Source organism: Puma concolor, chromosome B2 (genome assembly GCF_028749965.1).
Source record: "Puma concolor isolate L17-30 chromosome B2, mPumCon1.1.hap2, whole genome shotgun sequence".
Lineage (NCBI taxonomy): Eukaryota > Metazoa > Chordata > Mammalia > Carnivora > Felidae > Puma > Puma concolor.
The window spans coordinates 11,187,770-11,201,647 of record NC_141671.1 but is presented as its reverse complement, the minus strand read 5'-3'; the positions used below and the strand labels follow the sequence as shown (position 1 = coordinate 11,201,647).

Genomic DNA, 13,878 nt, shown 5'->3' with positions numbered 1-13,878 from the left:
CACGAGATCACGGTTTTCTGTGGCTCAGACTCTTTCCTTGCTTTTTGCTTTGGGCTCTGCCAGCGCATTGCTTCCTCAGATTTTTTTCCTTATGGGAATCTCTCGAAATCTAACTGCTGTCATATTTATTGACCCTGCTTTTATTGTGGCATCCCAGCTCCCTGAAATAATAAGCTGGTAGGAACAAACAGGTCATAATGTCTACCAAATAATTTGGATTAGACTTATGTGGACAATTTGTATGTTTGTATCTTTTTAGGTTGATCTGTAGGGATGCTATAAATTTAACTATGTTATGTATCTTTCCTTTCCTTTTCCTTCTTTATCTTCAGACTTTTCAAAGACCCCTGATTTAGAATGGGTGGTAAGTAGGTATGTGATGTGGGAGTCCTTAGCTCTAATTTACATACCAACCTTCATTTCTTTAGTGTATTAATGTTTAGTGTTTGTGAAGCAGTTATAAGAGTTTGAAAGAAAATATAAATGGTGTGGAAATAAAAGATCAAGACCTTGGAGCATGTGTGTGTCACTGTCCCCTTGACTTTCTAACCATGCTGTCCCAAAGTTTTAGAGACTTTTCAAGGATCCATCTCTCTTGGGGTCTGAGGACCTGTGAATCATAATAGGCTTCCCTTTTCTGATTATATTTGGCCTATAATTCTCCAACCCCAGCTCCCCCAAATTTTTAGATAAGACACTATGTGTAAGGATGCTCTTTTTGAATAATGAGCATAGATCTGATTGTTGCATTTTCTAGATGAGAGATTAATGCAGATGGTGTTTACTTGAACATTTTGGACTTATTTCCCCCGATACTGAATTTGTAAAATTATCACCTTTAAAACTAAGCTCAGACTTAATGCCTTCATTTCCTTTTTGCACCACTCTCTGGGTCTGTTTGCCTCCAGTGTGGAAATTACAAAGAATCACAAGCCTTGGGAGATTTAAAACTGGAATCTCATTGGTTTAAAATTTGCAAAATACATTGGTTCAGAGAAAAAAAAAAAAAACGGGCCACTCAACTACTCAAATAACACCATTTTTTGCATGATATGTTCCTTAAAGGTCACATTATGTGACAAGAACATGGGGTCTGTTAGGGAATAGAAAATAGAAGACTGAACAAAATTTGTAAACGTTTGAATAGAATGACAGTGGCCTTACCCCCAACTCCATATGCTTTCCTACATGCCACGTGGATCTAGCTCATGTGTAGTATATAACCGACTATCATTTTATGGTCTGTGAAAGTCCATACCTTTTGTTTTTGGAGCATGTGAGTCTTTTACAAATGTCTCTAGCATATGGCAGGGCAACGGAATATACAAACTGACAGGTAATCTGACTTTTTTGCTAAGCCACACCAGACAGATGCTGTTTGGTCCCTAAACTATTCGATTTCTTCCTTGTGCTTTCATTTCCCTCTAAGAAGCAGAAGAAACTTAACTACTTATTTCTCAGTGCCTGAAAGGACAAAATCCTTTGTGTATTTTTTTTTTCTTTTGCCTTGGTAGGCCCTTCAGGTCCAATTTTCCTCTAAGATGATACCCAAAATAACGATAGCAGGGACTTGAGATGTTTGCTTACTTTGAGTACTGAACGAACGGTGAGAAGTATTCCAAAAACAATCGCAGATTTTGGTTGGTGAGAACACTCCTTATCTATTCAGAAGGGCATTCCATTAGTACCTACTTTGAGAAATGCGGCAGGGCTGAGTGACCTTGTACGTTTGGATCCATTCTGAAGACCAGTGGTAGAAATCACTGCCCTTGATTTTACCAAGCTTCCGTAGATGTTAGCCTGTAACAGAGAAACGTGAAGGGGAGGAAAACCGCAAGCCTGCACGCAAGACAGGTAGACCATCACATTTTCTTTTTTTACACTCTAGAAGTTCACCTGGACCCCCACCGAACATGGTGTCCTGTCGCAGACTGTCAGACAGTGTGCCCTGTTGCATCAAGTGACCCGGGACAGCCCGTACTGGTGGAGTGTCCTTCTTGTCACCTGAAATTCTGCTCATGTTGCAAGGATGCTTGGCACGCAGAAGTCTCCTGTAGAGATAGTCAGCCTGTTGTCCTGCCGACAGAGCACGGGTAAGAAGGGAAATGGCCTTGGGGATTATTCACTGGTTTTCTCAGAAACCCCAAATACGTCTCTTGGCAAAGGAGTTATCTGGTGATGGAATGTAGAGATCAGTCACTTCCCTGTGGAGCTTCCCTGAGAAGCGTCTCAGAATTGGTAAGTTGTTAACAATAACGAAAGAAGAATTTCTAAAGGCAATTTAGGTATTTACCCCTGGAGGATCTTCCAGCCACTGCTGAAATTAGAGCTTGTATAAATTTTGATTTCTCTTTAGGCAGGGAGGCACAGGGACCACTGGTTTTCAGTAGGAAGTCACGGCTTGTCCACAGCCATTTGCCAAGGAGTGCTAGCCACCTGCTAGGGACAGACCTCATTCTTCTTGCTTGCAAAGTGGTGCTGGGATTATTTTCTTACCTGATTATGCTGCCAGATTGTGAGGTGTGCCAGTCACGTCAAAGAGAGCACAGCAGTAGAAACAGCAGCCCTGCAGGGCAGTGCAGTACTCAATTCCTAGGTCCAAGAGGAAGAGAACTCATCTCTCGATACTTTATGCTCTGAAAAGATGGCACCAAAGTTCAGATTTTGTTACAACGAGCAGCAATTAAATCTGTACCTTTCAGTACTTTTTACAGCAGCAGAAGGGCCCAGAGTGAGAGACCTTTGTGCTTGATCCCTTGCTCTGCTCAAGGCTATGGCTGTTCTGCATCAGTGAGAACAGACGTACCAGTGTTAGGAGTCCAGTTGGCTTACTCACCCCGCACCCTCCGAGTGTGTAGAACGATTCTTCAGGAATAGCAACACTACCTGTCTATGATGCTGGGCTGGAATCTTAGACCAAACAGATCAAGAGGAAAAATAGATCTTCATGCACTTGGCAGGCGTGGACCTTCCTAGCCAGTACCTTCTGCATTTTCACTGCCATGGCAGTAAGGTCTGTGGGTGTCACAGGACAGTGCAAAGATCCCAGAGGAGAGAGGGGTTGAGATGTGACGTTGTCACTTGGTGCCTGTGTGACCTCATGTCAGTCACTCAGCCTCTATGAGTCTGTTTCTCTATTTGCAAAAAAAAGGGGGAGGGTAGGAATTAGTAACTGTCCCAGTGCTCTATAAGGTTATGGTGAGCACCAGCTCCGATCCTGGATCTAACAACACTGTGTGAACTTGATGTCTCCATGTGCTGGGTGCTGGTTTTAATGAACAGTGGCTGAAGTACAGCGCCAGGCTGAGGCTTCCCTAACCCTCCCACCTCAATTAGCTCCACTTATTTTCTGTGCCCCTTAAGGCTGTGAGCCTGTGTTGACCTATTCATCCATGTGGAGCAGGTCTCTTGAATGATATTGGGCATTTATTTTATTTTATTATTTTTTAAAGATTTTATTTTTTTTTAAATAATCTCTTCACCCCGTGTGGGGCTCGAATTTACAACCCCAAGGTTAAGAGTTGCATGTTGTACCGACTAAGCCAGCCAGGCACCCCAGGTGTTTCTTTAAAGTATTGGTCACTGACTCCCTCAACCTCTGCCATTTGTTTGTCTGAACAGATCACTAGATAAGAGGTTTACCTGTGCCGTCTCAGATCCTGAGCTTGTGTTTCTCTTGTATAGCGGGCTGCTTGCATTTCTTATTTAGACAGTGTGTGCTCGGGGAATGAAATACTCCAAGTAACGAGTTAAGCCAGGTGTGGAAAATACAATTATATAATTCACTTCAAGCCAAAGATAAATAAAGGTTCTCTTCTGTTTGGAGTTATCTGAATGACTAATAATCTGTGTCTCTCCAATTTTTACCCCCACCCTCTTCCATGGAAGTGAATTCAGCACGGATAAGGAAGGGTTCCCTACCTACCCATCAGGAGCCCCAGGAATTCAGTTGGTGACCATAAAGTGGAATCTAGAAAGGTGTTAGTTAACTATTTAATTCTTTACACTCAGCTCACTCATCCCCGGCTCTGGTAGTCTACCCCCTTGTGGTTCTAGCTTTTAAGAAACTCAGGCAGCATTCTTGATCCACACCCTATAATTTCTCATCCATTTTGTTTCTAGGGCCCTCTTTGGGACAGACACAGAAGCCCCCATTAAGCAATGCCCTGTTTGTCGGGTTTATATCGAACGCAACGAAGGCTGTGCTCAGATGATGTGCAAGAATTGCAAGCACACGTTTTGCTGGTACTGTCTCCAGAACCTGGATGTAAGTTCCACTCGGAAGTCTTCTCACGTGGTCTTTCTGTATCGGTGTGACCACCGGGACCCTACGGCCTTTCCTTTGGAAACAATGAGCCTCTGTTTGTCCTGTAAAAGACATTTACTGTTCTTAGTGATACTCTCCACTTCAGATGTCTATAAAATCTCTGATTACCTTCACTGTGTCACCTCAACCTTAAAGGCAAGCAAGCTTTTTTTGTTTTGTTTTGTTTTAGGGACATTTCCTGTTTTGGGAGCACCGTCTCCTCTTGTTCCATAAAGAATCATCCGTGTGTTCATTTTACATTGCTGTTGTAACAAATCACCACGAACACAGCGGCTTAACCAACACAGATTTATTATCTTTACTTCTAGACATCTGACATGGGTCTCACTGGATTAAAATCACAGGGTCTTTAGGGCTGCATTCCTTTCTGGATTCGAGGGAAGAATCCATTTCTTTGCTTTTCCACTGTCTAGAGCCTGCCTGCATTCGTTGGCCTGTGGCCCCTTTCCCCGTCTTCAAAGCCAGCCACATCCCATCTGTCCGACCCTTCTTCCAATTCACGGCTCCCTCTGACCACAGCTGGGGAAGCTTCTCTGCCCTTCCAGGCCCTGTGATTAGGTTGGCCACATCTGGGTGATGCAGACTACACTCCCCCACGAAGGTCGTAATGTAATCACATCCGTACAGTCCCTTTTGCCATGTAAGGGCAACATATTCTCAAATTCCGCGGATTAGGCCACGGGCGTCTGTAGGGGAGCCGCCATTCTGCCTACTGTACTTTGGTTGTCTTCTTCTTTCTGAATTTAAAGAAAAAGGCCCCTCAAACCCATGAGATGTCTTCAATAACCACTTCATTCACTGCCATGACAGCAGTTTTGCTATTGTTTTGTTAGGGTTGCCTTCCCAGACACAGGGGTCTGCCCCCCTCACTCTGTTCCCTCACCATTCATGAAGCACGTCTTGCCCAATTCGAGTACAGCTCATTCAGTCCCGGGCCAAGGCTCATGGTAACCCCAGAGGTAGAAGGTGATGTGAAGGCTGGATGAGCAGATCTTGCTTCAGTTCTAGCGTTTACTCTAGCACATGTGAGCTACCCCAGATAGGAAGAGATATTCACTGTTTTGGCAATCCAGACGAAGAAGATGCGTCCATATCCGTGTGAGCCTCCGTCATGTTGGTGGGGGGGCAGGGACCTTCTTTTCTCAACTTCTCATTTCGTTGGCTTAGTTTGCTTCAATTCGATCAGCAGTTAGTGTGGGGCTTTAGTGTCACACACACCCAGCGAGTCTGTGTGCAGTGAATACGGGATGCGTTCCGCCCCCCACATGCCTGGGTTTTAACTGAAAACTAGATAGGTTGTTTCAGATGACATCTGTAAGAATTTTAATCAGCCCGATCTCAGTGTTTCAAGCAGAGGTATAAATTGGGGAAAAGAAAATTGACATTTTAGACTTCAGAAGCTCAGTAGCTCAGGTTGAAAGAAATGTTTCCACTTAAAAAAAAATTCTATCATAACCCCCCGAATTACAATTAAGGGTGATATTTGAGAGCTGTCGTGATTCCAAACGTGAGATGTTCTGAGTGAGGTTCTCACTGACTGCACAGCCCTCATGTTTTACAGAGGGAAGAAATCTTCTCTGTTTTCCTTCAGGTTTAACCAGAATATTAATTGGGTTCATAGCCGCAAGGAGGCTGAGCCCATGAGGTTCTTTTTAAGCGGCAAGAGTGTAAGGGAATAAATATGTGTGCCAGATCTGTCCATCCTTTGGCTGGAATATGTCTGGGGTATGGCGCTGCAAAGAACACACTGTTCTGTTACTTGGACTGTTCTGACGCTCGAGATGAAATGGTACAGATGTTAAAAGGCTGGATACACAGGCTTCAAATACTGAAGCATCTTTTTCTGGTCATTGTTTCTTGAGATCCCATTTTCTCGGGTTTAGCCAGGGGCATTGGCCTGTTGGTAATGATGTTTTCCCCTCGACAAGTGTTCTGTGTCAGATGGTGGTGGTGATCTTTGTTTGTGGGAAAGTTTCAGAGCAGTGGGTCTGGGAGCAGGATGGTTGTCCGAGAGCCAAGCGTGAGACAGACAGCCACCCAGCGTGGTTTTGAGCTTTACTGGGGTGTTGCGTTTGCTCCTGCCTTCGTCCCCATCCCTGCTGTCTTCAGAGGATGAGGTGTTCTTCATCTTGTGCTGTGGGTACCTCAGAGACCTGTCCCCTTCTGTTACCTCTTCTCTCTCTTGTGACTTCAACTTCCACTAACATCACATATGCAGCTGTGTCCCCTTTGAAAACGAATCACACTTTTCTCAAACCTATGTGTCTCCCATACTCCCGTTCTTCCCCAGCCTCCTCTTTGAACCAGGCCTCAAAACAACATAGTCACCTCTTGTTGTTGATGCTGACTTACCTCCGGGCATTGAAGTACACTCAGCTTGCCACATTGTCACTCCCCAGCTGTATTTTTCTAAGGCCTTGAGTGAAATGCAAGGGATATTTCAGTCCTCATCCTACCTAAACTGTCTGTTTCAGTGATGACACCTCTTCTGGCTTCCCTTCTGCATTTCTGGCCACTTCTCCGTTTCCTTCCCAGGCTCCCCTTGACCCATTCTTTGTGACCCAAATGTTTGTGACCAACATCCTCTTTGCTCTCCAGTCTACACTCTCTCCCGGGTGATCTCATCTACTTCTGTGTTGTTTCCTGCCCCTCCCCCCAACATCTGCCAGTACCTAAGGCCTTCCCCCAAAGTTCAGATCTGTGGAATCAGCTGCCTTTTGGACAGTACCACTTGGATGGCTCAAGTGTCTCTCAAGTTCAGCCTGTCCAAACCGTAGCCGTCATTGTCCCAACAAAGTTCATCTCTCCGTTGTCATTTCTGTTGGCCAGGCTCCTGCTTCTCCCCAGTGCCTTTCCCCTCACCTGTGATTTCTTCTCTTTCTTCCCCCACCTGGTTAGTTACCTTCTCAGTATCTCATGCCTGCATTTCCCACCTCAGCTGCTGGCATTTTTCCTCGCCTGCTCTACTGTGGCCGCCTTCCAGCCGAGGAAGACTGTCCTTCGTTCCATATCGCACCTGCTCTAGAGCTGCCTTTCAAAGAGGATTGGTCAGGACACGGAGCCTTTCAAGACTCAGTCAAGAGTCTCGTTGATTACAATCTCTTTTCACTCAGTGCTTTGTAAAAGTACCGAGATACATCGTAAAGATCGCGGCCTCGGGATTCGGGGAGGCTGTTCATCAGTATCGCCCGAAAGAGCGTTTGCTTCCACCAAGCAAAATATGGTTTGTGTTTGTTAGATCCAGTGTGGTTAGTATTTGTCTCTCAATTCAAAACAGCGTGTTTGTTGAGACCTCTCTCCTTGTTTTTCAGAATGACATTTTCCTCAGGCATTATGACAAAGGGCCGTGTAGGAATAAGCTTGGCCACTCGAGAGCCTCAGTGATGTGGAACCGAACACAGGTACCTTGACCCTTAAGGAAGCACGAGATACACTGGACTTGGGAGGGCTTAGAAAGCCCACCTGTTCTTCCTCCCCACCCTGTTGTCTGCTTACGCATCCATCCCTGGAGGTTCTGGGGAGCCCCTGAGCAGGGCCAGGGAAAGGGAATGCAGCAAGTGCCTGAAGTTCATGAGCATGACCCCCTTGCGGATAAGTGGAGGGGCAGGGCCCGGAGCAGCTGGGTAATTAACAGCCACCTGCAGAACGAAGGCAGGTCTTCTTTCCTCCCGAAAAAATGGTAGAACGACTTTCCTAAAACCCTCTAAGTCCTACTTTCTATAAAAGGCAGTGCTCTAAAATCCCATGAGCCGCTGCTGGGGCTTAAATCCCTCTGTACCTGCCATTGTGTTTCCGTGGCAGGTTCAAAGGAAGTCCTGGTTTATTTTTAATAGCGTTTCATATTCATTAAAGGCTGTGTTCCTTTTAAAGGTGCCAGTGTTAATAGCCTAGCAATCATTGTTAATATCCCTATGAGACTATTAGGAAACTCAGGGAGAGAGCCAGAGCGCCAAAAGCAACAGTTTGGGGTCACACAGAGCTTTTGCTCGAGTTAATGTCTGTTTTGTTCCCTCCCCTCCGATCTAGTTCTTGCCATCTCCCTGGTTAGTATCCAGTTCAGATCATGCAGGCCCTGGGCTACAAGGTCCTATGATTGGTAACTGTTTTGCGTGCCTGAGGTGGTGTCTTAGTTCAGGCCCTAGAATAAATTATCATAAACTGGGTGGCTGAAAAAAAATAGAAACGTATTTCTCCCTGTTCTGGAGACTCGAGGTGCCTTTATGGTTGGGTTCTGGTGAGGACCCTCTCTCTTCCTGGTCTGTAGATGGTCTTCCTCTCACTGTGTCCTCACATGGCAGAGAGTGGCGAGAATGGAAGCAAGCTCTCTAATATCTTTTTTTTAGGGCACTAATCTCACCGTGAGGGCTCCACCCTTGTGTCCTAGTTACCTCCCAACCACCCTCCTTTCTGGATTCCATTGTATTGGAGATTAGGGTTTCAACATATGAATTCTGGGGCTGAGGGGGAAACACACATTCGGTCTTTAGCAGATGGTACAGTAGACATACAGGAAGATTTAACTGCTGAAGTAGCCTTTTCTTCCACATTTCCAGGTGGTGGGGATTCTGGTGGGATTGGGCATCATCGCCTTGGTGACTTCACCCCTGCTGCTCCTGGCCTCCCCCTGCATCATCTGTTGTGTCTGCAAGTCCTGTCGGGGCAAGAAGAAAAAGCACAGCCCATCCACAACCTAGAGGTCTCTGCTCACGTCCACGTGCCACAGATGTCTGGGGTTCTAATGAGAAGCACAGTGAGAAAGCCCCACTTAGTGCACCTGCCTCCTCCTTGCCAACCTTTGAAAGTGCCTGTGTCCAGACTTTGAACTTGCCTTTGGCACCAAGGCCCAGCCCTGATGCACGTGTTCCCGTGTGAAGAGAACCGGGCTGTGCAGTCTAGGCTGTGTCTGTGGAGCATGTCGGGAAGCTTTGGGGTTGCTGAGAAGGAATGGGTTGCTAACCCATCATCATTTTACCCCCCCGGAGGATCCCACCGGACTGTTTAACTGATGGCCAGATTCAAGGAGCCCGAGTGAACCTGTAGTGTAATAAATGTGTTGTCGCGGTTGGCCACACACATCACAACTGAGCACCAGCGTCCGTTCTGTGTCGATTTGACCACCAATAGATACGTGGGAGAGACCCCCCTGGGGGAGGGAAAGAATAACACCGTTTAAGAGGAGATTGTTGTAAGAGCTGCAAAGCAGGCTGCTTAGCTCAGGAGTGGGTACTTGGCTTCGGCCTCTGCCAGCCACCGGGTGTGCTGTTGCCGGCATTCCCACGGTGACTTGGCAGAAACACAATGGGTTTCTCCTTGTGTGATCTCAGCTTCCAGCACAAAACTGCTGTGCAGAGGGAGGTGTCTTTTCCCAGTGCGAGGGCTACAGCCTGTAAAACAATGTGGTCTGATGGAGCGGCTCTCCCTGGGCAAGTGCAGCTTGGCGAAGGTGATAGACTCTCCTCCAGCCAGTAGCTGTGGTCTGCAGGATTGTCTGATGTGAAATACGGGTCAAGGGGCAGAGGTTCAAATCCTTCACCGTAGATAACAGAGACCTTTCCTGAGCCCTGCGTTCTTGCGCCCAGCACATTTAGGACTGGACCTGAAAGTCCATAGCAAGAGTGACTATCCAAGTCCCATGTGTACATCTAGAAATCCATATAATTTGCCACCTACCTAGACCCTCCGTCCACTGGGCACGTGCGAGTATTTCCCGTGGTACACACAAAACAAATGTTTCCTCAAAGCCATTTTGTCTTTCCTTCTGGGACTAATACACTTTATTAGAAATCAACCTAATGATTTTTTTTTTTTTTTTGCATATTACATGTGTAAATTTTGGTTGCAAGTTCCTAACTTAACAAAAGGTATAGACTCATAAACCCAACTCTTTTAAAACAACCCTAGCACGGTGTCCTGTCATGTCAGTGTGTAAAAACACTGATAATCAAGCTAGTTACCTATTTTCAAACGCAGTGCAAGCAGCTCTCAACAAAGTTTAATATTGCTCTTGGAAGCCTCTGTTAGGGCGAGCCAGATACTTCCTGTGTGTACAAGGCACTGATCAAACAACAAAAAATGTAAGAAAGAAACTGTAACTGCTTTATGTATCATAAATAGTTTAGGTTGGTATAGCCCCATTGCGACTTAGTTTTCCCGTCATCCGTTAGTCAGATTTTTGAATTCACGGGTTTTGAAAAGACAATAACTTTTTCTCCAATGACAAGATGTCATAATTGCCATTAGCAACGTAGTCTGGTGCTTCGTGGGAACATGTAAAGTGCTCCTAGAGAGCTGTCCTTGGAACGAGGGACAGTGCGTTGGGACTGTCTGGACCTATGATGTTTTCCCGAGGTAACTGGGTAACTAGGTTGTTAAATTGCTGCTATCCTGGACCTATTATTAAGGAACGATGCTTTGCCTGTGTAATGGAATGTGTCCTAAGTGGGGATGTGTATATTTAAGGAACTTTGGTTCCCACATACATGTTGATACCTGATATATGTATAGTTCATCCCTACATCGTGTACACTTTTATTTACCATTTGTACAGAACATAGATGTGGACTCTCGGAAAACTTTCGAATGGCAACCAACCCAAAGCATTTTTAATCATTTTTATTTGGAAACTTCTCAATGTTAAGCGTCTTTCTTTTCCTTTGAAACTCTGAACATGGCAGAACAAGAATACTCTCTTCGATCAATGTATTCCCTATTAGTATAAATAGAAGTGTACATATATTTGAGTGATTTGCTTTGTCTTAACACTGCCTCATTGTAGCACAGGGCATTTATAACTGCTCAGGGGATCATGGGAACTCAGCTGAAAATGAATTTTTGTATCAAGAGTGTCAGGAGTGGCAGTTTACCCTGGCATGAGCGAACTCTCAAAGCTTCTATTCCGCAAAGAATCTCTAAAACAGGGGCTGATTTCAAGGAACCTAAAATCCTGTGTTATCAGAGGCGGAACTCCTGAATTTGGAGTTAAAGGTAGGAGAGAACATCCATACTGTTGCCTTGGCAAAATTGAAGGAACTTGTTTTCTCACAGAGATACTGTAACAGAAGCAGCTCCTTTTTTTTTTTTTTTTTTTTTAATACAAGATAGGGTGTGGGGGGTTGCTTTTTTGAAACAGATTTCAAACAACTGGATTTAAGTTTTTAAATGTTGAAAAGTGCCTGGAAAGTAGTGACTTCTTCCTTAAATAGCTACACGAATAGGCCTGTGTAAGACTGTCAGAATCAACAGGAATAGGTTGGTAGGTTAAACCCAGATACATCGCCGGTGCCTCAAAGGGTGAGTAGCAAGCCAGTCTAGAAACTTTGTTTACAAAGGAGGGAACTGACAACTTAGATAAAGAGACTGATGTTTTTGTTTGGCATAACTGGCCAGTGAGACAGTTTAACCTGTCTCCTTCCTCTGTCCATCAGCTCTGTCTTCCAGGGATTCTCTTTCCAGACTAGGAAGAGATATGGGTCTACGTGACAATGTTTGGATGTTGTGGCAAAAATTCTTGTGTTTGGAGTAGTGTAGTTTTTTTGAAATAGGATCAAAACTCCTTCACCCAGTTGTAATCTGGATGTAATAACTCCCCATCCGGAAACGCTAGCAGGTGTAAGGGGACGACAACTAGCTGTTGCCCCTTCTGGGAAGTTTTTTCTTATCCGGTAGGGAGGTGAGGGGGAAAGCCACAGGGAAGCAAATTTTAGAATCATAGGCATTCTGTTTGTTCACACAATGGGTGTTAGCTCTAGACTTGAAATCTCTATATAGATAAAGAGGCCTTTGAAAAATAATTCACAGTGTGAATTTTCTTGTAGCCTGCATCATGAAAATTTTGCCTATCCAGATTTGCAAAACGTACATGTTTATTTGAATGTAAATCACTGTTTCTTGAAACCCCAAATTGTCTCTTAAAACTTATTCAAAATCTAAATGCGTCTTATTTTACCCTTCTCTACACAGTGCTTGACTTTTGTGTTCGTGAATGGATGCCTTTATGTATATAGACCCATGTATATATGTGCAGCTCTGAAGATAATTTCATAATGCCTTAGATGAATGACATTTTATAAAGCTGTCAAGTTGATACCTATAGACTATTACATCTCATGTTGATTCACGATCCAGAAAGTTTTGTTATGTATTTAAGAAATTGCTGTTGTATTATATTTTTCCGATTATTTGAGAGGAAAATAGCTGTTTCAGTCTCTGTTGCCCCAATAAACGTGGAGCAAGAAAGCAAGTGGTTAACCTTTGTTGTACCGCACGTTTCTAGACACGTTTGATTTTATCCTCCAGGAACCACCAAGCACTATTAAATCCTAGGTTCTGAATTTACAAAAACCACCCAAATCTGTTACACCATTCATGGAAATAAGTCTTGCTACCTTGTTTCTTAAAAGAAATGAGAAGTATAATGCCTTCACTCGTTGCTGACATTTTTGTTGTATGTGCGATATCCCACACCGTCACTGCATGGGCATTGGTAATTATCCAGAGAAACAACCAATAATTTAGGGCTTTGATCATTCTAATGAATGCTGCCAGGGATCAAAGTTCTATAAAATGATGGTTGGACTGCCTGCTCTCTGTGGTCCGCTCTCACCTTTCACAAGTCTGTTGGAGGAATGTATCTCCTCGTTATGAATTTTAAAGGATTTACATTAGCGTTAAGTTAAGGTCATTTCCATTTGATTAGTATTCAAGGCAGGACTCACCAAAGGTTGAGTGCTGAAAGTTGGTTAACAACTAGAACTTGTGTTTATGCAAAACCGAAAGCTCACATTCCTGTCTCCTGGGGTTGATGCCTTTCTATTGAACATTGGTTCAATGGTTGTGATTGGATACCTGAGTATAAAGACTTAGGACTGACTTACAATTCAAATTTCACTTTGTAATCATTCACTTTTGAGGAAATCAGTAAGATCATATTAAAAGATTTTTGGGTTATGGTTTCTTCGTTTCCTTAATCATTTCCTAAAATGTCGACATTACTTCATTTTTAAAGTGTCACTGTTTGCTAAACTTGAATTTGTATCCCCAAAGAATTATTGAATGAACCACTTTATACAGCGGTGATTTTAATCAGTGCCCAACCAGCAAACTCATTGCCATGTAAATTATAAGCCTAGTGAATCTGAAGGAGAATTACAATTAGGTTTTTCTGTAATTCAATTATTTTCATTTGTAAGATAATAAATTTATTTTTTTAGACCCCAAAGATGGCATCCAACTCTACATTATGAGCAAGAAATGAATTTCTTCAAATAATTCAATAGCAATTATAATACAATATAGATAGATACATTTTTTACATGTTCCTTAAAGGACTTTTGAAAACAATCCTATGAGATAAATGGAGTAGATATTAGATCCATTTCATCAAGGAAGCAGTGGTTTTATGTTCATGTCTGGTCAAGGGCCACACTACTGATGAGCGGCAACCAGAAAATGAACGTAAGACTCCCTTGAGATACTTTTGTGCTTTCATTAGTTGGTAATTCTGAGCTTGCCTTCACTCCTGGATCTGTGAGTACCAAGAGAATGAACTGCAC

General features: G+C 43.9%; 1 protein-coding gene across 4 annotated transcripts in view; it reads left to right on the top strand.

Annotated features, from left to right (window-relative positions):
* The window catches only part of RNF144B (ring finger protein 144B), a 182,005-nt gene extending 169,431 nt beyond the window's left edge, over positions 1-12,574 (top strand). For all 4 annotated transcript variants that reach the window (XM_086706155.1, XM_086706156.1, XM_086706157.1 and 1 more), the window contains exons 5-8: positions 1,889-2,093; positions 4,123-4,267; positions 7,639-7,728; positions 8,881-12,574. In XM_086706155.1, the coding sequence (XP_086562281.1) occupies positions 1,889-2,093; positions 4,123-4,267; positions 7,639-7,728; positions 8,881-9,021 (581 nt within the window). In that variant the 3' untranslated portion in view covers positions 9,022-12,574. The remainder of the gene's footprint in view (positions 1-1,888; positions 2,094-4,122; positions 4,268-7,638; positions 7,729-8,880) is intronic.
* The last annotated feature ends 1,304 nt before the right edge of the window (positions 12,575-13,878 follow it).